Source organism: Sander lucioperca, chromosome 20, assembly GCF_008315115.2.
Source record: "Sander lucioperca isolate FBNREF2018 chromosome 20, SLUC_FBN_1.2, whole genome shotgun sequence".
Classification (NCBI taxonomy): domain Eukaryota; kingdom Metazoa; phylum Chordata; class Actinopteri; order Perciformes; family Percidae; genus Sander; species Sander lucioperca.
Window position 1 is genome coordinate 4544986 of NC_050192.1, and position 26784 is coordinate 4571769.

General features: G+C 38.8%; 1 protein-coding gene across 10 annotated transcripts in view; it reads right to left on the reverse strand.

Annotated features, from left to right (window-relative positions):
- The window catches only part of dgki (diacylglycerol kinase, iota), a 99125-nt gene that overhangs the window by 9228 nt on the left and 63113 nt on the right, over nt 1-26784 (reverse strand). For 4 of the 10 annotated variants that reach the window (XM_031313412.2, XM_035996256.1, XM_031313414.2 and 1 more), the window contains exons 14-34: nt 26353-26478; nt 24732-24810; nt 24425-24480; nt 23990-24052; nt 22338-22411; nt 21050-21161; nt 20809-20895; nt 19982-20094; nt 16767-16829; nt 14383-14483; nt 13903-13982; nt 13574-13618; nt 12865-12934; nt 11274-11314; nt 11007-11131; nt 10062-10087; nt 8494-8531; nt 7379-7499; nt 7066-7102; nt 6004-6103; nt 2426-3953 (exon numbers count right to left, since the gene is read on the reverse strand). In XM_031313412.2, the coding sequence (XP_031169272.1) occupies nt 3840-3953; nt 6004-6103; nt 7066-7102; nt 7379-7499; nt 8494-8531; nt 10062-10087; nt 11007-11131; nt 11274-11314; nt 12865-12934; nt 13574-13618; nt 13903-13982; nt 14383-14483; nt 16767-16829; nt 19982-20094; nt 20809-20895; nt 21050-21161; nt 22338-22411; nt 23990-24052; nt 24425-24480; nt 24732-24810; nt 26353-26478 (1671 nt within the window). In that variant the 3' untranslated portion in view covers nt 2426-3839. Of the gene's footprint in view, nt 1-2425; nt 3954-6003; nt 6104-7065; nt 7103-7378; nt 7500-8493; nt 8532-8572; nt 9506-10061; nt 10088-11006; nt 11132-11273; nt 11315-12864; nt 12935-13573; nt 13619-13902; nt 13983-14382; nt 14484-16766; nt 16830-19981; nt 20095-20808; nt 20896-21049; nt 21162-22337; nt 22412-23989; nt 24053-24424; nt 24481-24731; nt 24811-26352; nt 26479-26784 lie in introns of those variants that run through there. The other 6 variants (XM_031313418.2, XM_031313417.2, XM_035996255.1 and 3 more) reach the window with 5 other exon arrangements.

The window sequence follows — 26784 nt, forward strand, 5'->3', positions numbered from 1 at the left end:
CTAACCTAAGAGGAAACTCAGGTAGAAATAATTTAAAACTATAATAATTTAATAGTTTAAACAACAATAATGCCATCTTTTATGCCATTACCAGAACATAATCCCAAGGAAGGAGGTAAGAAAATGCCATGCATAAACCAACGCTGATGTGAGACACAATTTAATACAAAGTTTCTACTCAATAGAAAGAGTGATAAGAAGCGTGTGTGCGCATGTCATTCAGAGCGGGCCGAGCATCAATGTTCACAGATTCAGATTCAGTTCAGATTTCATTCACACACACTTTGTCTCCAGACACTCAGAGGAAGGTCTCAGCGTCTCAGTGTGGGACTTAGACAAAGGTAGTCATCGTAGAAGTCCTGCATCATGAACATTTTAGGAGAGAAAAAAATACTTTGACAAGAAAATCTAATCTGAGAGGCTTGAAATGTGGATTTAGTCGAGGAATTACTTAGAAGTGCAGCAGAACATCTCATATATCGTTAAAGAAAAAGCCGTAAGCAAAGACTGTCATGTGAGTTTGGGTTAAAATGGGAAAAGAAGTTTAGATACTCAGCGCAAAGCCAACAAAAACATTTATCTTAATTTATACAACAGTCATGGAAAAAATGGCTTCTGATTGGCTGAAAAATATCTATTAAAAATGTATTTTTGATCTGAAAAGAATATGTTTGCCAGATTTTTATTTTAGAGCGTATGACTGCGAATAAGCAAGAGAAGCTAATTGATTACAAAAAATGAAAAATAAGTAAATTGAAGAAAGAGTAAAAATGTTGACGTTTATTTATGATTACTAACTTTTTCAAAAAAGTTTGATAAGGATAAGTACTTCATACAACCCCATTTCAAAAAATGGGAACAATCCCTTACTTTTGCTGCGTTCCAGACACAATTTTTAGCCCGTAAGTTACGACTTCAAGTGACGACTCACGACTTGGTAGCGTTCCAGGCAAAGTCACGACAAAGTTAGCTAGCGGCTACCTAACGTTGATGTTAGCTAGCGCTAGCTGATACTAGCGATTTCTAGTCAGCGACATATTTTGGGCTTCATTTAATAAACATAACCTGTAGTAGTACACAATCGTATGTGTATTGTTTTGATTAAAATGTGCAGAATTACTTTACGTTGCCTATTTATGTCTATTTATTTCTATTTCTCACCGTTAATCTGTCTGTACAGCATCAACAGGGGTCGCCTTTGTTGTTTATGTGTGTGTGTGACGTCAAAAACTGTAACTGGGAGCACAACGATCTGGTACGAGTTCACGGGTAGTAAGTTACGGGTTTGACTGCTGTTCCAGGGCACTTTCACAGGTAGAAGGTTGTGAAAACACGAGTTACAGGTTGCCTGGAACACAGCATTTTACTAGATATCTTCTAAAGCTTAAAGCCACAAATTGTCGCTGGAAGCTTTGGAAGAAATCTAGTAAGAGGACCTTAAACTGCAAAAGATGCATCCTTGTTTAACACCTCTATTTTCAAATAAAACTTTTACCGGTCAGATTTTAATTGTAAAGAAAAATGACAAAAGCCCTATTGAAACACAAAATGTAAGAAATGACTCATAAAAAAGTCTGAGTAATACTGAGTATTAGCAGCTAAAAACGGGATTTCCAGCATGTTGTTCATAAAGTTAGTATTCACTGCAGTTTAAAAGGCTTCAGACTTCTACAATGGCTACATGTGAGTCTTTCAAATGTTTCAGTGTCCCAAGGGCGAGCGCTTCCTATTTTACACGTCAATTTAGTTTACACCATCTTATATATCAAAAGAGACCTCACAGGGTTGTTTTAAAAGTTCAATCCATTGACATACATGCACACAAAATAAAGATAAAATAACAAGACAATCATATACCCAACCAGCACTGAAGTAAAACGGCACATTCAATACTCCTCTGTGCTAAATGGTCGACGATGTTAAAAACATTAATGTAATGTAAACGATTAATATAGAAATGCAAAGAGACGTTAATCTATTCATATTGCATTGAATATGGCTCAGATTTTTCTTTTCGTGGATAAATGCTGCAAACACACACACACACACACACACACACACTCTTACGAGATACGCATGAAAATACTCACACACACAATTAGAGCGAAGACTGTTTCTGTTGCAGCTGTACTGACTTCTCTTTTCAGATTTGATATGGAATGAGGAATATTATCACACAGACATACAGTACACACACACACACACACACACACACACAAGCTGCATGTGAAAAGCCTCGTCGGGTCAGGAGTACCAGATACACACTGTGAAAAGTTAAAATATTTGTTTGCGTGATGGAAGCTGGAAAGTCAAACACTTGAACATACACAGGTTAGTGATTATGCTTTATAACAGAGTCTGGTCTGTCCTCCATAATCAACTGGCTGCATTGTAGTTACAGTTGAACAAATGCGTTGTTTTTTTTCTCTCTATACTGGGCCGATGCTGGCTTAGTTTTACATTTCAGATTTTTTTCTTAAACCATATCTAGCAAGATGTTCTGTGATTAAAGTTAAAGGCAAATGGGGGAATTGTTGTTTTAGCTCCAACACTTTGGAATGAACCAGTGAGTCCCAAACTTCTTTCAGCTTCTGACACCTTAAAACAAATCAATATAAACTGGGAATAGTCAGAGCAAAGAGTTCTTTTTTTCTTTTTGAGATTGTTTAATTACTGTAGAAGAGTCTTTAGAGGCCTGAAAAAGTGAAATTATCAAGTATTCTAGAAGAAAAAAAAACATTTAAAAAATAAAATAATCATTATTTTGTGTGACAGAAATATATATATTTTCTTTCATATACTCTTAATCATTTTGTGACCCTTGAAATGTATTGTTTGGACCCCTCAGGTTGGGAATCGGTGGAGTAACAGCCTCCTCAGTATCAGGTCAGCTAAGTCAGTGCCACATTTTTAAAAAGGCCTTTAAAACCCCTTTCTGTGCAGCCTGGAATCTTTATAATTCATGAATGAATGTTTGTTTAATATCTGAAAACTTTTGACCACTTCCCACTTTGCAATTTGCAGCTCTGGTTTTAGAAGGTGCTATAAAAATACATTCCTTTTTTCCTTTCTTCCATAGTAATGTGAGACAGTTGAAATAAGTTATTATTTTTTTTTTTTTGCTTTATAATGTTATCAAAGCCCTCCGTAGACCCAGTAATGTGGATGCTGACCGAAACAGCAGGATGGAAACATTAACATTACATAATTTGGTATGAAAGCAGAGATTCATGTGAAAACAAACCACTGTGATAGACTGTGGGAACATTACTCAAACAGATACGACACTACGTCCGTGTAATGTCTTTGGCACACAGGTTTCCTGGGGTAAACATATATAAAACTTAAGTTATTTGGATTATTTTCAACAGAAATCATTTTTTTTAACTGCTTTTAAATGTTTGAACAACATATTTTTTTTCTAGTCTTACTGAGTGAACCCATTCCTAAAATATGAATTGTGACCAAAATAAACATGTTTTTATGAGTTCAGCCCTCCGAAACGACACGTGAACTCATGACGGCTGCTCAAGTGCACTTGCATCCTGAACCGTAAATAGTCCTACTCAGTCAACCAATCAATCGGCACAACCAATAAATAGAATATGAATAAATAAATACAAATAAATAGTTGACCAATAAAATCTCCACTGCAGTGCTGCTGTGAGCGGAAGCAGTTCACTCCTTGGTCTCATGGATCTCTCCGTCTGCAGAGACCAGCTGGACTCGATACTTTTCTCTCCCAGATTCGTCTCCACTACCGAGTGTGTGCAGAGTCCAGAGAGACCGAGTGAATGTGTGTGAGAGAATGTGTGTGTGTGTGTGTGTGTGTGTGTGCCTCAGACAGCCGTCTCCAAGTCTTCGTGGGCGGCAGGAGAAGATGTGTGTTGTTGGGCGTTCAGGAAGGTGGCGAGCTCCGAGTCTCCCTCCGCCTGGTCCGCTGGCGTCTTCCCCTGGTGGACACACACACGCTCACTAAAATAAAAAAGGTAGTGTAGGGCTGGAACTAACAATTATTTTCCAAATAAATCCATTTTTTATTTCCCAAATGTCAAGCTGACATATTTAAATTGATTGTTTTGTTTAACCAACAGTCCAAAACCCCCAAAGAAAAGCGGGAAATCTGCACTTTTTTGAAGCTGAATCGGTGAATTTTTGTCATTGCATAAATGACTCGCAACAATTGATTGATTATCATCATTTTTGCGAATTATTTTCCTGTCCGTCAAGTGATCAATTAATCGAGCTGTAAATGTTATTTAACACATTTCAATCTAATGCAGTCCACTACATAACCAACCAAACTACATCCTAAAAAAATGACCAGAGTTGAGTCAGATCCTTTTGATTATTACGAGCCTCCCAAAGACAGGGACACTTGTTGTTGTTATGAATGAATGTTATGAATAGATTGCATTCGATTTTACAGTCAGTGTATAAGATATTCAAGACATTTATATGGCCCTTTTGGTCTCCAGCAACATTTGTGGTATAAAGAAGGATTTATTGTGAGACTTTTGGCGTTTTGGCCTTCATCAGAGTCATCATCTATGAAGCCGAAACAAATAAAGTTGTTCTTTATACAACAAGCGTCGATGAAGCCGACTTCTTCAGACTTATTCAGACATTTTTCTTCTCCATTCACCTTAAAGTGGGGGAAGTTGTGCCATAAAAGCTCTACTCTAGTTGCTAAAGCTGCACAGCACACAGTACTACTGAATAATAGAAAAGTGTATTGACTAAAATACAATAACTATCCTTCTATGAACTGATTGTTCTGTTATTGGAAGCAGAAACCATTATCTCCAAGGACAGAGCTTGTATGCCCAATGTATCGTATGAAAGGTAGCAGCTACAGGTGGTGTGACTTGGAAACAATGAAGGTACAGTCTCCAGTTCAGGGAGGCGTTTTGATAGACTGAATATAAACTGCCTGTATGACAAAGTTCTTGGTCAAAGGTTGACTGTTAATTTGCAAACGTGACAATAAAACAAAAAAAGAGAACAGAAATTCCACCTACAAAAAGCAATTTACAGTATGTTGTATATAATATATGTCGAGAGAGGTTAGAGAGCGGTTTTGACTCTATGTACAAACTCTAAGAGTATGCTGAGTTTTTTTGTGAGCCACTTTGCCCAATGATAACACGTTTTCCTGTTGTGGCAGGAAGGTTTCGATTTTTAAAGCACTCTTCACCTGCAGCATAAAAAAAAAAACTGAAAAAAGAAATTTGTTTTCAACCATTAACAAAGCTTTAAGAATGTCACAGATTTTTATTTTATTTTAACTTAGAGAAGAGTCCCACACACTGACCATTACGCAAGCAATAATTTATTTAGAAAAATACAACGTTTCAGTCTCAGACCTTCATCAGGTAAATTTGGAATTTACCTGTGTAATCTGAGACCGAAACGTTATTTTTCTAAATAAATTATTGCTTGCGTAATGGTCAGTGTGCGGGACTCTTCTCTAAGCTTTTGATCTGCTACTCTTGATCATATCCTACGCACCTGCCCGACAAAGAGGTGTGCAAAAAAAGCTTTCTTATGTATTTTATTTTAACCAAATTACCTCTGCTCTGCTTTTAATAGCTACTATACAAAAGAAAGACAATATGTTTGTTTCGTTATATTTTTTTTTTTGTCCACACTGGAGTTACTGCTTTCCTATTTCTTCCAGTGTTTCAGCAGAGTGAAATGAGGGATTTTGACAGCTAGTGAACCCAGAACAAACAAACAATCAAAGACTAAAAGCTAAAAAAAAAAAGCTGAAAGCTGAAAAAGTCCTGCCTACAGATCAGATAAGTGGGAACATCCCCTGCACAGGAGACAGAGAGACACGCCCTGGCAGTAAACATATTTTTCTGTGGAACACGTACAAGTCATGCTCGTCCTCTTGATATGACTCAGCTGTATTTACAAGAAATGTATGTGTGTCTACAGTGTGTGTGTCTCTACAGTGTGTGTGTATGGTTGTAGTGTAATGTATGAGTGTGTATTTACCTGGAAGTTGGTCTTTTCGAGGGACGCCCCGGCCTCCACCAGCAATCGACATACAGCATGCTGCTTCTCTGAGGCTGCTTTGTGCAAGGCAGTTTCACCTCTATATATACACACACACACACACACACACACACACACACACACACACACACACACACACACACACACACACACACACACACACACACATCAGATTCAAGATTCAAAATCCTTTATTAATCCCACAATGGGGAAATTCACACTGTTGCAGCAAAATGTATTTACAGTAACTGCAAAGTCACATGTTTTATTGTATGTCTTATATTTTATCAGTCCTGGTGTGTGTATTTTGTCCATGTGGTCTACTGAGAGCAGTGCTAATCGTAGAGTCTGACAGCAGCAGGCAGGATAATCTGGTGTAGTAAGCTGAGAGAATGTGTAAAATGTCACAACATTTCCTTGCCTTGAAAAGCGTGGTTGCAATCTACAGGTAAAGATTACTGGCACACTGATCACACTGACGTAAAACAAGCAAATTGGATAAAAAAAAATAACACACAGCAGATAAAGGTTTTTTCACAATATTATGATAATATATATATATATACACCTTCCTCCACAGCGCTGCAGAGGAAGGTCTGGCTAGTCCACTAAGCATTCCGGGATGGGAGAAAAACGTGCTCTGGTTTATTGGCATTTCTTTAAACCAATCACAATCGTCTTGCGTCGCGCTAAGCCCCGGTGCCTCTGCAAAATAGCCTCAGGAAAGAACTTGTTTTGGTGGAACATGTGTATGTTCAAAAGTTGTTTTAGTCGTGTAACAGAAAACTCAGATTGGACAGACAGTCTAGCTAGCTGTCTGGATTTACCCTGCAGAGATCTGAGGAGCAGTTAACAACAGTCCTCATAAATCCACTGGAGTTTAAAATGCCAACACAAAGAAAGCGGAAGGTAACGGACATCCGGCCAAAAAGGGGGAAATTCGGCGGAATTTCCAGCGGCACCGGAGAAATCCCAGAAGTGGACTGTCGCGGATATATAGACTACATTTAGTAAAAACTGAATTAAAAGAAGTCAACATACTTCTCTCTGTCAGTCAAATCCAGAAGCACCTTAGAGCCTGAAGAGGCGGAAACAAGAGAAACATGAGCAGCTTGGTAGAAGACATGATTAATTATTTAACAAAATATACATTTACTCATTTCAAATGAGGACTACACCAATTTAGGATGCACTCCTATAACAACGTTAAACTTAAAACAACTTAAAAGGGGCACTGTGGCCCAGGAGGTAGATCATAGGTTGTCTACCAATGGGAAGGAAAATGCTACGTACAGCACCTTTAACATAATCTCACACACATTTACCCATATGCACACATCATGCACAGTCTCACCCTGTTGCAGTATGAAGCTGACCAGGTCTGTGTGTCCATCCTGGGCAGCTATATGTAACGCTGAACAACCCGCAGAGTCTCTAATCAACAAGCTGACGCCTCGACGCATACACTCCGACAGCTGGAGACATCGACACAAACAGAAAAAATGATGCAAATTAGGGTTTTTAAAAAGTAAAGAAAATGCTTAGTCCTCATTTGTAGCTTTGGGGTGTGTTAATGGAAACATGTTATAAAACATGTCTTTGTGTTGTTTACAATACTTGTGATTTATGTATTTTTTTTATTATATATAGCATGGTTTACAGACTTTTAATACACCATGTAACTTAAAAGTATATTCATCTTTCTCTTCAGCACTACAGAATGCATTGGCTCTTAAGAGTTGCTTTGGGAAAAGCTTGTAATCATTTATGTGCGTTTGTAGAAAACACTTTTAACTTGTAAGATTGATCGGTAACACTTTACTTGAAGGTATCTACATAAGACTGACATGACACTGTCATGAACACATGACACTGTCATGACACAGTCATGACACATGAACCCTAACCCTAAGGCCTTTTTATGGTCCTGCAGAGGCTCAGAAGGAGAACCAGGAAATGAGTCAGGGGAAATGCAACGCTACCAAGCCACGGCTGAGTGACGTGCGTCACTGCGACGTGTAGTTACATTTTTCGAGAGGTGCACGTCAGGCTACGGCGTAGGGTCCGGCATAGACACAGAGGGGTCTGCGGGGGTCTGTGGGGGTATGCCGTCGATTCGACGCACAACCATAAAAAGGCCTTAACCCTAACCATAACTTGTCATGACATAAACCGAATGACACTTACTAAAAGAAGCGTTATGTCATAAACGTTTATGACTTGTTTATGTTTATGACACGTTCATGACAGTGTCATGTCACTCTTACGTAGATACCTTCAAGTAAAGTGCCAAAACAAATTGATCTATAGCAACCCTCAAATATAAAAACCTTTATGGAGATTTAATGAAGTGCTTTTATGCTGAATCATCAATTGATTAAACTACCCAGGTCTGTGCAGCAGATACAAACAGCTACAACTGGTTAGAATTGCACATTCCTCGACAGTCTGTGTGTGATTGCACTTTACCATAGAGAGATCTCCTGTACTGGCAGCTTTCAGCAGGGCTGTAAACACACAAAGAAATCATCCTGTGAGATCGAACAACAACAAGTCTGGGGATTACTGCAGACTTTTCTAAGTTCCCATATATACACTTGTTTGTCTGTAAAGATCTTCCTCATTTTCTAAATGTATCTGCCTCTGTGTTGAAACGATGATGACTATTTATGAATAAAGTCAGGGATTTTTTTTATGCAACCAAATCTTTGCTTCGGATGTTAACTGCGTTTGTGCGTGTGCCATATAATACACATATTCAAAGTGAAGCATTGTTTAAGAAGAAGGAAGCGATGCTAATCACAAAAAAAAGAAAAAGGGACTCTTTTGAACTTTCAGTTTCACTTTCCTACAAATCCACCGTCTGCTTGTCTGTGTTGTGATCAGTCAGGGGAAGGTCAAGCTAATTTCCTTGTAGCAGAATATTTTCATGGTCTGGAGCCATCAAATGCCTCTCAATAGCACAGCTAAAAATACTTACTGTCAAAAATGACCTCAAAATAACTCAAATACCTGCCTCAGCTTTGCCTTAAGTGTACCTGTAGTGTATGTGTGTTAGAAACATGTATAGACAAAGATTATATTAGCTAGAGTAAGGAAGTTAGAGGAACAAAGTAAACTAAATGTTTGATAGTGTAATCACGTGCAAAGCCACAGCACCAGTGACTCAGCAGTTTCCAAAGTTTCCAAAGATACTGAGTCACTTTTGTATTTTTATGCAAAATTTCTGTATCTGTAACCTTTTTACTGCTTTCTGGAACTGAACTGTAGACAAATTTAACCAAATAATGAATAAAATAAATAAATAATGAAACAAACATGACAAAGCCATTTTTCTGACTGAATATGAAATGTATGAAATTATTTATACATAAGCAGAACAAGAAAATACAAAAGGATATTGTCAAGAGTCATCAGATCAATTTGTGAGTGTGGACCGAGCTGTATATTTTCAGTGTGGCGGTTTAAAGTGGAGCCAAACCTGAAAGTGGACAAACATAAACATGTTGGGTCATGTGAGGATGAGGAACAGCAGGTCTATTAAACTGTGGAGAGTCCCAGGAATTACGATGACTTACTACTGACACGAGACCAGACAGACAACCAGGCCACAGTAAATATCCTCCAACTTTCCCAGAACAGTTCTCGAGAGAACGTTATTGTTATAATCATCACAAGCCTGAACAGGGTGATTAAAGAGACTGTCACCTGTTTTTAAAAACATCTGCAAAGCCCTCAAGGGATGTTAAAATTAGATTTAGCTAGGGGAGTAACACACTTCCTCAAGCTGAAACAGTTGCCTTTGACAGATATCCTTTGACGTGCACATTTCTTATAGACAAACATACACAGAAATGGTTGATATGAAGCTAAAAAATAAAGCCATCTAGCATCTTTCTGTAAAAAAATGACACTTATTAACAGGGAAATAGTGAAATATCATCATTCTGAAAGATATTTTACACTCTAAACCACGGATACAAAAGGGATATGTGTGTGTGTGTGTATGTGTGTGTGTGTGTGTGTGTGTATCCCACCTTGTTCCTCAGATGTCAAGGAAACACTGAAAATAGAAAGAAACAGAAGAAATGAAAATGCGATTGGTGTATGTAGCAAACTTCTTTTCGGTGCAGGAAGTAGTGATTATTTTTCTTTCTTTTGATTAATTGTTCACTCTATATAAAATATGGATCATTTTATTCATTTTATACCCAAAAATGAAGAATATTTGCTGGTTCCAGCTTCTCAAATGTGAGGATTTGAGTGTTTGCTTTGTCATGTGTGATAGTAAACTAACTAAATTTGCCTTTTGGGCTGTTGGTCAAACAAAATGAGACGTTCAAAGACTTTCAGGCTGGGTGGGACATTATAACAGGCCCTTTACGCTATTTTCTGACTTTTTATAGGCAAAACGATTAATTGAGACCTCAAATATTCTTTTTCATGTCTGTATTTACATTTTACATCTCCTTAATGATTATATCTGCCATGATAGCGTATCTTTTATATATTTATAATCTATTAGTTGTTATGTTTATAAAACGCCCAGATATGTCCATCACAACTTTCCAGAATCTAAAACAATAACTTAAAATGTCTTGTCTTCAAAAGATAGACAATTTACATTTATATAAAAACTGAGAAAAGCTGAAAATCAAGCTGAAAATGATAGATTGATTATCAAAACTGTTGTCGTCAATTCATTTTCTCTTGGTTGACTTGTTGATCGTTTTAGTATTATCCCAAGGTGTAAAAAACTAAATGCATGTCGTTCATACAGATCATTTAGTAAAAATGTATGTGACAGCACATGTGTATCACTTGATTTATATAATCATGAATCACTGCACATGTGTAGTGAGTACAAGTATCCATACATATTCTTCATGCTGCCGTCCTGGTCAGGTCTCCCCTAAATGGGACTTACCTCGTTAGATAAAGTTTTTAAAAAAAAAGTGTGTCTTCTATATCTGTTCACGTACCCAGCCGTAGGCTCCACCACCAGATCAGGCATCCCCGTGGATGATCCCTGGCTCCCCACTGGTCCCTCGTGATCCAAGATAAACACCTCGTCCTGACAGATCTCTGTCACAAAGTGAAGGTGCTCCTACAGACACACATGCATACAGAACAGAGGCATGTGATTCTATACGAGTCGGTAAAGCCAGTAAACATTTGGCAAAATCAAACATAATACACCAATTCATTGATTTTTGAACTGTTACCAAAACAAATGAGCTAGTGTTTACCTGAGCCTTGTCGATGCGATAGAAGCGGTCAGCTGATGTGGCTGCAGAGCAGAGACATACATGTCAATGGGAAACACTTATAAAATATGCTAAGCAATGTATTTCACATCACTTTTACTGTTGCTTATAGGGGAGTCACGATTCTCCAAATCCACAATTCGATTTGACTTTTCATTTTGAGGTCACAATTCGATTCAATTTAAAAAAAGAATTTTCCAGCAGCGACGGCAATGCCACAATAAAAACCACTGGATGGCAGAAGGGTACTTTACATAAACAGTTTCAGTTTCTCAGAGTTCACGAGTTTCATGAGTTTAACAAGGGGCACCCGAATGCATCATGAAGTCCCGTAGATGGATGAACCACACGTTTATCGTTCGTTGTTTGTTTCCATAAGTCACAGGAAAGGCAAAATGTTGCCACACGGTGACTTCAGGGAAGCGGGAGGATTTTCCAGTTCTTTTGTTTCTACGTTATCTCCGACTCGGGCAGTGCCAATGGAGTCTGGGGAAGGGCACCTGCAGGCTACCGGTAAGCTGACGTTACCCTGTGTCTTTAGCTGCATGCTACCAGCTGGTAAGCTAACGTTATGCTGTGTCTTTATGGACGTGCGCAAGTAGGCGGGGGTGAAGAGAGAAGAAAATACTGTGGGAATCGGCAATCCTGCTTTTGATTTCGATAACCAAAATCAATGAAACTACTGGAATGTCACAATTATGATAATAACTTTATTTGTAAAGCTCTTTTCTTAATATAGTTACAAATAATAATAAATAATAAATAATACAAAAATATAGCAACAAAGAAAGTTAATTTGTAGGAACAGTAAAAAAAAAAAAAAAATTAGATGGGAACCTGAAAGGAAATTAATGTGTTCACTGCATGAGTCATCAGTGACAGCAACGATAAAAATTGGTGCGTTCATGCCACCTGGGAATATCAGGGACCGCCCCCGTGATTACGTTGTTTTTACGACTGCCAGCGTTCACATGGTCGGGATGCGTGTTCTTCTTCTGTTATATTGGCGTTTGGCATAACAACTTGTTGCATGACTGCCACCAACTGTTGGGCGTAGCCTAGAGCATCAGGTGTGTGAAAACATGGAGGCCACAATAACAAAAGATTTGCTGCTGTTTTCTTATGCGAGCATACAAACAGCACATGGACAGCTGTTTGTTTGTGTTATCTGCAGGACAACGGACGGGAAAGGACACGGATAAGGTGTTGTTGTTTTATACATGGGCCTATTTATGAATATTTTGAAACCTGTTATGTCTGTGTTTCTTGGCAGAGGCGTTTGTCCACAATAAACAGTTCATTGTCATTGAAATATTTTCAGTGAACCAAAGTCACCTACATCAAACGTCACCAACTGGGAAACTCTGTTGGCAAAATCTAGCCCGAGTTTCCCACCTCTGATTCCCACAGGAAGTGACGTAAATGTTGACATTTTCACTGGGAAAAATGTTTTTCCATTGTCCATGAACGCACGGTATGAATCAGTCTCCTTAAGGTTTTTTTTTTTTTTTTATACATTTAGTTGTTTAAAAAAGTAAAAGTTTCTCAAAATGTCAGTGTCTTATTTACTTACAATCCAAGAAGCTCCAGTTAGGAGAGAGTCTACTGGTTGAACTGGTCCGGGGGACGCCTCTGCTCTCATCCTGAGGACAGACATCAGACACTTATGATCTTCATCATCACTTTTATGAACAATAAACTCAGTGGAGAAGCGTTTACATGGGAAAAGAGAGCAATTCAGAGAGAAAAAAAATGTGTTTTTAAGTGCTTAATATTGAGCAGTTAAACAATCAATAACACAACAGAGACAATCAGGACAATGAGGCGGAGTAAAGTGTAGTTTAGATTGGTGTTAGACTCACCACAGCTATGACAATTATTATATTACTACTGTTATATATGTCCAGAAATGTTTTTTTTTCTTCCAGTGTGGTAGAAGAGGACTCAACATGGGTGTCAGTCTGTAAACCTACATTTCATTTATTGTATTTAGCTTAAATTTGTAGCTTAATTCCTGATTTTGAAAAAGGGTGTGGTGTCCTCCAGAGTTTAAATTTTCATTCTTTATGGAACACCGCTAAAAATACTAACATATTTAACATAACACACTTAACACATAAATAACTAACATATAATTGTCCAAAATCCTTGAAATCATGACACAGATTTTAGGTATTCTAAAAATTTGTGGGATTTTAAATATGTAGCAAAAACCTTATAAAGCCGTCAAAACGGATAATAACCCAGCTTTCCCTGCAGAAAGACACCCAAAAGTGATATACCTGATAGTGCACTCTGTGGCCAGTAGATGGCGCCTGGTGTAAGTCCTAGCAAGCACAGCAGACAGGTTTCAAGGTTAACAAACAGCCAAAGCAATTACATCCAAAACTTCCACAGATGTGAGCTCGGTTAGTTTCCCACGAGAGACACACAGCTAAAGAGCAGCCCTGCATTCCCAGTGGTGTTGGTTTGCTTATCCATCTATAAATAACGCTGCAAGCATCATGAAATAATGATGGCGAGGAAGAAACAGCAGAGTGGAGAGAGGAAAAAAAGAAGAAAATTAAAGCAATGATGAGCATTAATGATGAAGACAAAGGGGAAAACTTGCCTCTTGTAATCTGTCAATGTAGAGTCTGCATGTCTCCAGGTCACAGTCCCCCCTCACCACCACAATGCCTACTGGGATGGCTGCAATGCACAAACACACACTTTAGAACATAATGCATTGAAAAAGTAGGTTAAACTGCATTTTTATGGGCTGCGTTCATTGACATTTTATCATCTTGTAAAGTTGATATGGCAACAGTTTCTTCTTATTTACACGTCCTGCAGTTACAGAGCAGCTGTATGATTCATTTGGAGTCGTGTTTGTGTCCACCTGATGAATGTAAGTCTAAAATTAAATCAACAGAATCATGTTAATAATTGTGACTAGTCATGCAATCCACTGTTTGTATAAAAACATTGATTATAGCCACATAAAAGCTTTTTTATTTCAGAGAGAACACACACGCACGCACGCACGCACGCACGCACGCACCCCCCCCCCACACACACACACACACACACACACACACACACTCCTTACAGATGTCTCGTAGTCGTTCTTTGTCGTACTGCAGCCTGTCGTACTCCTGGAGGCTGATCCGATTCACTCGAAGACGTAAACGATCTGGAACTGCGTGAGGACTAGAAAAAACACACAACACACACACACACACACACACAAACAATTCAGACATGTCCAAACATACAATAATAAGGATACACACATATGCATACATATACGCACAGACACACACAGACACATGCATAACAAACTAAATTTTGCAGCTTTTGCAACATAATATTTAATTCCTCATCTGTCGTGTTCTGATGTATTTCTAACTGAGCTCAATTTTTAAAAGGTGTAAAGTATAACTGAAGCGTTGCAAAAAAATAATAATAATATACAAGGCTCTGCTATCCTTCTGCGACACGACCCTGATTCTGTGTTTGAGCTTGAGGCGGGCTAACACATTTCTAAGTCAATGTTTGCCTTCAGCGAGGATGGAGGTTGAATATTGATGTCAGAAACATGGCAGGTGATAAACAAAACTACAATGAGAAAACACTGTTGGTCACACAGCAGCTGTTGGCAAAATGACCCATCTACCCAGCCTCAAAAGCTCAAAATCTTACCTGCAAAGGAACAAAAAAGGGTGTCAAATTAAAGTACATTAACGCCACTTTTGTTCTTCTCTGTCACAAAATTATGAAAACAGCTTTTCTAGGGGAGAGCGTGGACATCAAGTGAGAGCCAAGGAGTGGTGCAGGCGTAATAAGCTCAGGGTGAGGTTAAAGGTAAATGGACTACAGTGGGAAAAACATCAAGAGGCAGAAGCACATTTAGAAGAGAGGCTTCAGTATGTTGCCATACACTCTCTCTCTCTCTCTCTCTCTCTCTCTCTCTCTCACTCTCTCTCTCTCTCACTCTCACTCTCTCTCTCTCTCTCTCTCTCTCTCTCTCTCTCTCTCTCTCTCTCTACCCACATGTAACAAAAACTCACATTCAACACAATACAACTCAACTTGGGTTCGACCAATACATTTTTTTTAAAACCAACACTGACACAAGTTTGTTGAGACTGATGCTGCAAATAGTATTTACTGTGAGTCAGTATTTATCACATTTGAAGTTAGTTAGGAGTGTTTATGTAATTGCAAAATTTACAGAATACAAATGTTAGTTTGGGCATTTTCGATGTTCTACATTTGACTAAAAGTTTGCATAAAGGGGAAAATGAGAAATGACGAAAAAGAAAAGTTGTGAAATAAATATTAAAATAAATGAAGTGAAATATGTCATCAAGACAAAAACAATTGGACAAATGCAAATGTATATTGTAAGGGGAAAAGAGCTAAAACAATGAATCAATTAGTAAATTGAACCTGCAACCATTTTGATAATCGATTGATTGCTGAAGTCATTTTTCAAGCAAAAATGCCAAACAATCACTGGTTCCATCTTCTCTGTTGTGAGGATTTGCTGCTTCTCTGTTTTATATCGTTGTTAATTAAATATCTTTTGGGTTTTCGACTGTTGGTCGGACAAAACAATCAATTAAAAAAAAAAAAAAAAAAAAGTCACCTTGGGCTCTGGGAACATGTGATGGGCAATCTTTTTTTTAAACTTTCTGTCATTATTTTGACATTTTATAGACTAAATGATTAATCAAACTAAATACTTGATCACCTAATTGATTAATTAAAGAATTACTGCATCCCTCAAATATAAGGACTCAAGGGTGTATTTGTCACATACACAAGTAATTCAAGTAGTGAAGGTTTTCCTAAAAGAAGGAAAAAAAGAAAACAAATGGCCGGATAGCTCAGTTGGTAGAGCAGGTGCACATATATAGAGGTTTACTCCTCGATGCAGAAGGTCCAGGGTTCGAGTCTGACCTGTGACTGTTTTCCTGCATGTCTTCCCCCCTCTCTCTCTCCCCCCTTTCATGTCTGAGCTGTCCAATCATTAAAGGCAGGAATGCCCATCAAAAGATCTTTACAAAAAAATAAAATAAAAAAGGAAATGTAAATGATAGACATTCAAGATAAAACAAATGATAATACATGTGTATAAATATGTGTAAAATGTGCTAGATAAGGCCGAGGATAAGCAAATGTCATGGCAGATACAGTCAATAAAATGATGCTAAATGTGAGTACTCGCTTGAAAAACAATGTGAGTACAAAATAAGAAATTCAATAATTGGAAAAGATGGTTTCAAGTGTTCATGTAATCAACCAAACAGCATCGTATCAGTGGTTGGAAAAAGTAACTGGTTTCAGTATCATTAATGAAGTACTGGTTGAGCCCAAATAGACAAACGATGACAACAACAGCAGCAGCAGCAGCGACTCATTCATTCACTTACTCACTCATTCATAAACACACAGTTACATACAGTGACAAAGGGCTCAGGTACTTACACAGAGAAGGAGTCGGGGGGAGCAGAGAGGCGGCGCAGATCAGCTGCACACACCTTCTGAATACTATGGCCACACACACACACACACACACACACACACACACACACACAGAAGAGAGGAGAAACGTATGGCGGAGAGGAAGAAAGAAAGAGGAGAAGAAATGAGAGAGAGAAGAGAAGAGGGAGGGGAGGAAGAGGAGAAGCAAAGGAAAGGAGGGGAAGGGATAATGGAAGAGATGAGAAGGATGAGGGAAAGTTAGAAGAGGAGACAAAGAAAAGAGTGAAAAGATAACAAGGAGAGAAGAAACGAGAGGTGAAAGAGGGGAAAGGAAAAAAGGGAGGAGAGAGACAAGGAAACGCGAGAAGATATGAGAGGAGACAAGGAGAGGAGAGAAAATGAGAAAAGAGGAGACAGGGCAGGAGAAGGAGACTCAAGGAAAGAAGGGAATGAGGAGATAAGACAGAAGTAGAGGAGAAAAAATGAAATAAACAAGGGGAGAGGAAGGAAACAAAGGGAGGAGAGAAGAGAAGATAAACAAATGGAAATAATAAATAATCAAAGATTTCAGACGTGTGTTGGCATTGGCAAAAAGAAGAGGAGGGACAGACGGAGAAAAGCCCGGAGAAAAGCCCAGAGGTAAGTAGACAAACATTGATAGCACATAGTACAGTAGCATAGCAGTACATCAAGCAAAGACACTAGTTACTGCAGCTCCAGCTAGTTATTAATATTAACTGTGTACTTTCTTTCTCTCATGTGCACACATTTACTGTAGCTGCTCGACTTTTACAAGAAAATAGACCCACAGATATAAACAAAGAGATATACATAGAGACGTATTAGTGCTACAGGGAATGGAGGAGTGTTAGTAGCCAGATATAAGCAATGGGCCTCATTCACCAAACCTTCTTAAAGAACAAATTTGTTCTTAAACCCCACTTACGCAGTTTTCGCGAAGATTCTGGCATTCACCAATGTTTTCTCATTTGGGATTTGTTCTTAGGTAAGAACAGAATCTACGCACACTCAAGAGCACTCTTACGCACAATTGAGAGCTGACATGTTTGCGCAAAACAAGTAGTTGTACCGTTTTCCTCCGATCTAATTTAAAATGTAATATTTTGCTCCGTTATCATTTTGTAACAATTTTTTTTTAAGATTATTTTTTTGGTCTTTTCCACCTTTAATTTTTGACAGGACAGCTAGGTGAGAAAGGGGGAAGACATGCAGGAAATCGTCACAGGTCGGATTCGAACCCTAGACCTCTGCATCGAGGCATAAACCTCTCTGTATATGTGCGCCTGCTCTACCACTGAGCCAACCCGGCCACATTACTGTATTTTCATTATTTTACACAAAATGATATGTTTGTTTCACACTACACTTACCCACTCATTTGTAAAGCACTTTGAATTGCCATTGTGTATGAATAGTGCTAGGCCTATATACTTCATCAGTTCTGCGCCCTTCTCCGGATACAGCGTTCACTGCATGAGTAATTGCATTCCATGCATCGATTTTATTTGCTGCTTAGTATCCACTGCTGACGCTACTAAATATGTCTCGCTTTTCGCTAACTTCCTGCAGCAGTACCTCCACTTCAGAATTACTAAACTTTTTCTTTCTTTTCGACATTTCTCTAAGTGTGCACACACTCATGCCCTTTTATGGGAATTAATGAGGTGTTTACCTATGCTAAATAGGACCAACGGGCACAGGCTTTCAATTTATGAAGACATTGGGATTCATCATGCTAAGAACACACCTGGGAACAATTCTGCTGTTTAAGAACACGTCATGAATCAGACGTAGACTTTTCTTGGGGGCTTTCTTAAGAACAAATTTAAGAAAAAACGTAGGAAGATATTGGTGAATGAGGCCCATTGTTTTTATACTGCAAGCGACCAGCGGTGGAAAGTACATTTACTCAAGTACAATTTTGACATATTTGTACTTTTTCTTGTACATACTTGTACTTGACATACTTTGTAATGGTTTCATGTTATGCTACTTTACACTTTGACTCCACTACATCTCAGAGGGAAATACTGTACTTTTTACTGCACTACATTTATTTGAGAGGGCAGATTAGTAGCAGTACTGCATTATATCATATGTATTTTTATATAAAAAGTAACTATAAATATTACTCTATAATAATATAACACTTCTAAAAAAGCATAATGAGTACTTTTGATACTTTAAGTTAATTTTGCTGATACTACTTTTAAATTCATGAACTTTACTTATAATAGAGTATATTTAGAATGTGGCAGTTCTACTTTTACTTAAGTAAAGGATCTGAGTACTTCTTCCACCACTGCAGGCGACCACAATACAGCCCTGTTTCTTCACCTCTGATAATAATCAATAAACGTCTCCTTTTATTCTTCTTCTAAGCTGACAAACCACACAGTATACCATGTCAATGTGTGATTGGATATCTCCCCAGTGCTTTTGTTTTGATTAAATCGAACATACATATCCCTCCTCTGATTGTGGTTTGGCGAGCTGAAAGGAGAGGAGTGAATGTCAGCTCCCACTAAACAGATTGTATGACTCACTCCGTGCAACTCGGGCTTTTACAACGCTGCATGACTTGTTCCTCTGTGTGTGTGTGTGTGTGTGTGCGCGCACCAGATGTTGTGATTAATCTGGAGTCCAGTGAGGTGTTTGTTTTGGAGGTTGCGTGCACCTTTGATTCTAGCATGGAGGGAGCTTTTTTGACCAAGGTCATTAAAAACCAACCACTCCTAAATACCATCTCAGAGCTAGGCTATAGGTGCCGACTATTTGTTTTCATATTTGGCAGCTTAGGATACACACACACGCACAGGCTGGTCGTAAGAGGGCTTGGGATACTTGGGATGCCCAAAGAGAGGGCTAAACGGCTAGCAAAGTACTGTGCTCTGTCTGCTACCATAGGCAACCGCCATCTATGGCGGAGACCCTGTTACTTATACCCAGGGATATGCCTAATATTATGAAGACCTGATGTATGCCAATGGCCCATGATTTTGTATATGCATGTAACTGCATCTATAATATGTATGTCCCTGTAAATTATTTCCTTCAAGTGGACTTTAATAAATTGTTAAAATGTGTGACTCGTCTGCATCCACTGTCTGTAAATAGATGACATCACCATGTATGTATGTATGTATGTGTGTGTGTGTGTGTGTGTGTGTGTGTGTGTGTGTGAGAGAGAGACTCACTCGTTGAGCAAGGGCACAGAGGTGCGTCTCTTGCTCTTCTGGACCATGTTGGCCTGATTTCGAAGGGAGATTCGGAGAGTGGAGGGAGCCAGTCGACACGGCTCACCGTCCACCTACGTGCACACACAAAGACACACAAAATTCAACATTTGGTCAATTTCAGTATCAGTGCTAATACAATACTTATATGATACAATACAGTACTTTCTGTGCACCTTAGTTTGGGGGTAATAAAACATGTTTTTCCAGAGAAAGAAAGAGTAAAAACATGATCAGGAAATAATTTTACTTCAGTGTGAAGCAGAATTTAACCAAACGTCAAAGATCTTTGTGCGCACAGTTAGTTACATTACAACTAGCTATACGGTAAAAAAAAGAAAGAAGAGAGGTTTAAGGGTCTCCCTAAAGAGAAATGTCTTTGTTATGTGATTTGGATCGAAGACAAAGTCCATTTTATGTTTTATTGATTGATTATATTAAAATATCCCGGGAGAGTTTAGAGCGCTATACGGCTGTTTTTACGAGTGGGTCCCTGTTTTGTTTATCTTGTGCATGCGTGTGTACTTTCCATTTTTATTTCCCTGTCATGTGTTGTGTGAAATGTGATTTTGAAAGCAGTCAAAAGCCTCTAAATCATAAGAGCAAAACAGTTTAAGTCCCAGGTTTTGCTCATGTTCTTGTATAAGAGAGAGAGAGAGAGAGAGAGAGAGAGGTCCCGGTGGAAAAAAGGGGTTATTCTTCTGCTGCAAAAAAAAGTAGTTCCATCTCATCTTGTTTTACTCTCTATTGCTGTAATTTGTATATAATAACTTGGCAAGTGTACTCACCTGAACAGGTACAGTCTTGAAGGTAGTAAGGACGACTTCTCTGCACTGGTGCAATCTCTCTCCATGACCGCCGACCTGTAGCGCCGCCTGGTGGACAAGATGGAGACTTAGGCCAAAGTGTTACAATAACAGGAGGGCCGACGTTTACGTACATAAAAACATACCACGCCGTCTCTTTTTCCATGTCACCTCTGCTTTATTCAGTATTTATTTTGCTTGTCTAATCCCCTGTTTCTCTCACCAATGAGGCCATGGTGAAGCCAATAACCTCGATGCAGCCGTCGTCATGGCGCTGCGGTTCAAAGTCCCGGTGGTCGCCTGTGTTCCCCCACGGCATGGTGCCAGCACAGTACCTACGCACACAAAGGACATACGCAAACAAACAAATTCAAATATGCAACCTCTTATTTCATTAAAACAACTTAAATGTCCTGGGACCTCAGGTGTCACCACTCCATGATGTGCTGCTACTGACTGACACTTAACCAAGCTTTTATTTTTCACATATGAAGCCATCAGATCAGATGCTTTCCAGTCAGAATCCTCTTCCTTTTTGACGATACAAGTTTCCCCTGACCATAGGTAGTGAATTTGTTTTCATAAAAAAAGCTGTACCAATTCCAAATTTTGCTGTACAATTAATTGTATCAGAAATAATTGCGATTAACAATATAATTGTCTCTTTCAGTCAAATTTACTTTTTCAAACAAATAAAGTCTTGAATGAATCCCAGGATAGGCTACATCTTTTGGTTATATCAGTGTCATGTGACCCAGATAATATAATAACACAAGTACACACCCTATGAAGTAAATCACGTCTCTTTATTATTATAAAATATTGTATATTTTTCTTAAATGAACTTGACAAGACCATCAACAGACATTCCCCCTATCTAACGTTTCTAAACAAAGAAACAGCGATTATTTTATTATATTGCGATTAGACAATTATGTGATCATTGTTACAGGTCTATTTTCATTACTTTGATGTTTGACTTGAGACATATTAAAACTCCAGGGTGGTTTGGGAGGATTTAACTCAGTGGTGTCAGAAGAGAACAGACCCTGATAGAGACCTCCTGCTCTCCGGCATTAAGGAGCTACTAACCCACTCACTCAAGTGTGAAACACTGAGAAATTATAATTAGGTTTGAATATTTGGGCATAAAATGATCCCAATGAAATATGTTAGAAAGTTAGATGACGCTGACAGTCTGGTGTTCAGTTTAGCAGCCAGGACACCGTACGGTATATCAGTCCAACCCTAATGGAAATAAAGAAGTATGGAGGACACAATGTCACATTATTATTTTGAATATCTAGTAAAATTAGATATATGAAATTGATTTTTATTGTGTATAATTGTCCTTTTACCAATTATGATTATCAGATTTATTTCTTAAGTTTCTTGCTTTTTTTTTTTTAACTTCAGTAGCACTCTTTACTAATAAAAAAAACCCACTTCAAGTAAAAGAGGCAACAGTGCAACCAAACTCTACACAGTATCATGGACTCTGTTTGACCTACCTGGGAATGTTTAGAAACACAATGCACTGAAATTTCAGCTCCTGGATCTTGGCAGTTAGATCGGTACCATCACACTGAGAAAGACAGAGACAGAAATTTAGACACAAAGACAAAGAAAGTGAAAATTATAAGTTGTGCCTTTGACCAGTGGTTTATAAAATGGGGTACATGCACTCGTGTATTAAGTTCTTTTGACTGTACAAAACAACAGATTTTCACTCTCAGATCCTTCATTTGGTTTTTTTTATCAACCTTTACTCTTAGTTCTCAGTTTTCCTTCTCAGTTTGAATGCTCTCGCTCTCGGTCTTAAACTTGTTGTGATGTGAAGGAGAAGAAAGTGATAGATGCAGGTCAAAGGTGGCGCGTCAGACTCTCTGCCTACTCAAGGACGCCCTCGAGGAGTTGTTGCAGCAACAAGGAATGTGGAGAATTACAGAATTTTTCAGCAAGGATGCCAGCAAAGCATCTTATTTTATGTTCAGCGAAATAAAATCTTTACTGAAATGTCTGCGATAAATCTGATGATATTCTAGATTTTTCTTATTGTCAACAAACCCCATGAAGAAAGAAAGAAAAATAGATAGATAGATAGATAGATAGATAGATAGATAGATAGATACTTTATTTATCCCGAGGGAAATTTTAGGCATCCAGTAGCTTAGACAACCATAACACAACAAACACACATACACACATATATCTCACATACATAAAAATCACTCACAGAAATTTAAAGAGTTAACAATTTGTGAAGTGATTACAAAGGTCTGGTATGGACTGACCATGTGATGCAATGACCATGATACGGTGCTATGGTAGAGTGTGTGCAATGGTGGTAGTGCAAAAGTGAACAGTGCAAAAGACTAAAACCAACAATGAATTGATTCTTCTATTGTGTGTGTGTATCCAAAGCCTGATTTATCAATGGACCTCTGTTCCACAGAGCTCCATTGTTACCCATAAACTATTAAAAACACATCAATGAGCCACACTGTTGCTCTGGGTAACATGTCCCTACATTAACATGAACACACACACTGTAGTTTATTCTGACTCAATCCCACAGACACCGTCCTGCTGCCAAAAATACTCACTAGAGCACCAAATGTGGATTAGTCCGCCGCTGAAAATAGTCCCCAACAGATCCACAATTTTCTCCTGTTTGTTTGATTAAACTACAGTGACCAGGTGTATTAGGAAAATACTGAGTATAAAAAAAAAAGAAAAAAGTATACAACAAAAATATAGAATACTGCCAGACTTATCCTTCAACATTATGGTAAACTAAACATCTTTGGGTTTTGGACTATTAATTGAACAAAACAAAATTTATAAAACAAAAATATGTTAAACTTGGATTTGGGAAATTGTTGTTTGGGCATTTTTCACTATTTTCTGACATGTTGGAGATGATTAATCAAGAAAACAGTCAGTAGAATCGACAATGAAAATGATTGTAAGCTGCTGCTCTAATCCTAGTACAGAGGTCAGTGGCCCTGGTAAGGATTCAATGTCTTGCTGAAGGGCACTTTAGCACAGCGGATGTTAAAAGAGGAGTTGGACGGCTTTTTTAATCACCCGGCCGACCTGCTGCCCAGACATGTCGACATGGAAAACGATACAGACCGAGAGCGAGCGTGTCAACACTCACCACCACTCTGACGTGCTTGGACAAATCCCTCGAGCTTCTCTGGAGGAAATCTGAGAACGCTGCCTGCAAACACACACACACACACACACACACACACACACACACACACACACAGACACAGACACAGACACACACACAGAGAAAATGGCCCAATCAAACAGAATTACAGTTCATTACATTTCCCTCATTAAAAAGAGATAACTCCTCTGCATGCTTCCTCTCCAACTCCCACCCATCATTTATTCTTCACATCTCTCATCCTATACAGAATATCTGCAGGTTTCAAATAGTTAAAATTAAGATTATCTGTTTAAAGCTTTAGATTTGAATCAGAAGAAGCTGGACAAATAATTAATTCTTAATGAACATTGCTAATCAAAAAAATCTTCTTCGGAGTTTCTGAGCGTGAATGTGCATGTGCAATAAGTCACTCACTCCTGCATAGAACATCTTGTTGCGGAAGCGACTGTTAAACTTTTCTGGGTTGGCCTCTGGAAAGACACAATCAGAATACATTAAACATGCAAAACAACAGAGACGTAGAGTAAGACTGAGAAAATCGGACGCATTTGTGCATGTGTGCATGCCCTGAATGTGTCCTTTTAAATGATTTATTTCATTCTGCTCATCCTTCACGATGCATACGATGCATTAATGGGGAAGAGGAGGACTTGATGGAATATAAATAGTTAATACAGGATGAAATGTAAAAACAAAAGACATTACAATAGATTTCACCAACCTCTGGACTCATGGAACTCCAGGGTGACGTGAGCATCGAAGCCCAGGCTGAAGTAGTTGTTAAACACATTCAGAGGCAGCTGAGGACACAGGAAAATATATTCAAGTGAGTATGTTTGCATAAATAAATACTGAACAATTTCTTTGCATAGACAGCTCATATTCCAACTCTAATTAAGCTATTTATGTATACAGTACAGTACATTAAAATGTTCTGTACACATTACTTTCACAAAACACATTTTCTATATGGATTTTAACCTCTACTAGAGGATGGATACCTGAACCGAGCCCGTCGGGACGGGCCGGGTTCGGACAGATATTTAAAAATGATGTTCGGGTTCGGGTTGGACTCGGTCACATCAGCGCGATAAGGTATTGAACATTTTAAATTTAAAAAAGCTTATTATGTAGGTGTGCGGCTGTGTTAACGTGGGCTTGTTGCCCTGTGTGCGCTGATGCGCTCATCTGTTGACATTTCCGAATGCCTTCCTACAGTTGCTTAATGAAAACGTACTTTCCACACAAACAAACGTACATGTGTCATTAGTATGACCATGTCTCTACCAGACAAACAAATTTGTGCCACTTGTGACGACATTGTATTGACTCTCAGAGTTCACCAACCTGTTGATGGCGATAGACCTGTCAATCTTTATGGAAATTACAAGGATTTTCACTTTAAAAAATGATATGTGACTGCATCTGTTGTGCTAGGTTACGGCAAAGTGACAACTTCCTGTTGCTCTTGTTTCATAGTAAAAGGTTTGCATAGGCGAATCACACTGAGACCTTTACTGTGAGGCAGCTACATAATATGCATTGTATTTGTCACTTAAGTTAGCAGGTTCACTGCTTTTATTTGTTACAACCAGATTTTCCACTAGTCACGTTTTCTTTTTTTTTTCTAACTAACTTTTTATTTCAGCTCCTCTGGTTTGTTTCGAACCGTTCTGTTTGTCTTCTTTGTTTCAGCTTAGCTCGTAACCGATAACACCCACGCTAGGCACATATCCAACGGTTGTATGACACATCACGACATAGTGTTCATGGGAAATGTAGGATTAGTACTACAAGCAGGGTTGCCAGATAAAGATTACGTTTCCAAGCCAAACGCACACAAAACCGCCCAAATTTCTTGGCGGAAAACAGACCAATCTGGCAACACTGACTTGTTGCATCGTTTCTGCACCCTGCAGATTCAAACAGACGCAGTGTTCATTTATCACCAGCCAAATTGGCTAGTAACTTTACAATGTTACCTGCCAAAGTTAATGTTTACCCGCTTTTGGCGGGTTGGCGGGTTGGCGGGTGTCAATTTAAAGCCCTGATTACAGGGATGAATTGTACAAAAAGAAACAACGTGCTGGTTTGATGAGCTGCAGGAAATACACTGTGATAGACAGTAATGCACTGTGCAATGCCCCCCTGTCTCTTGAAAGATGCTATGGTAAGGTTCTGCACATAGTGGCTTCAACTTGAGCCTTGTTCAAACAAAGTCTTTACCCTCAATTAAAAAGGTTAACCTCACAGGGTCCAGCTTTTTCTCTATCCCCACAATGTGATTAATCCAACTACAAACACACATACTGTACACCCTAACCGCCAAGCGGACTTCTGACCTTCTGTGTGCCCTCCTCTTGCTGCGCTGCACCTTTCTCTACTAGAAGGTTCCACCTGTCCAGCTGCACCACCGAACCGTCCTCCACATAGCATAAAACCTTGGACACCGGCTCATCTGTGTAACCCTGCAGAGGAAGAAAACAAATGTACAATCAGCACAAGAGATGGTAGGAGAGGGAAGCAAAGGGAAGGAGATGGTAAGAGAGGGAAGCAAAGGGAAGGAGATGGTAGGACAGGAACACTAAGGGAAGGAGAGGAATGGAGAGGAAAAGAACGGAAAGGCGAGGAAAGGAAGGGAAAGGGAAGCAAAGGGAAGGAGAGGAAAGCAGAGGGAAAGGAGAGGAAAGGAGAGGGAAAGAAAGGAAAGGAGAGAAAAGGAAGGGAAAGGGAAGCAAAGGAAAGAAGAGAAAAGGAGAGGAAAAGAAATGAAA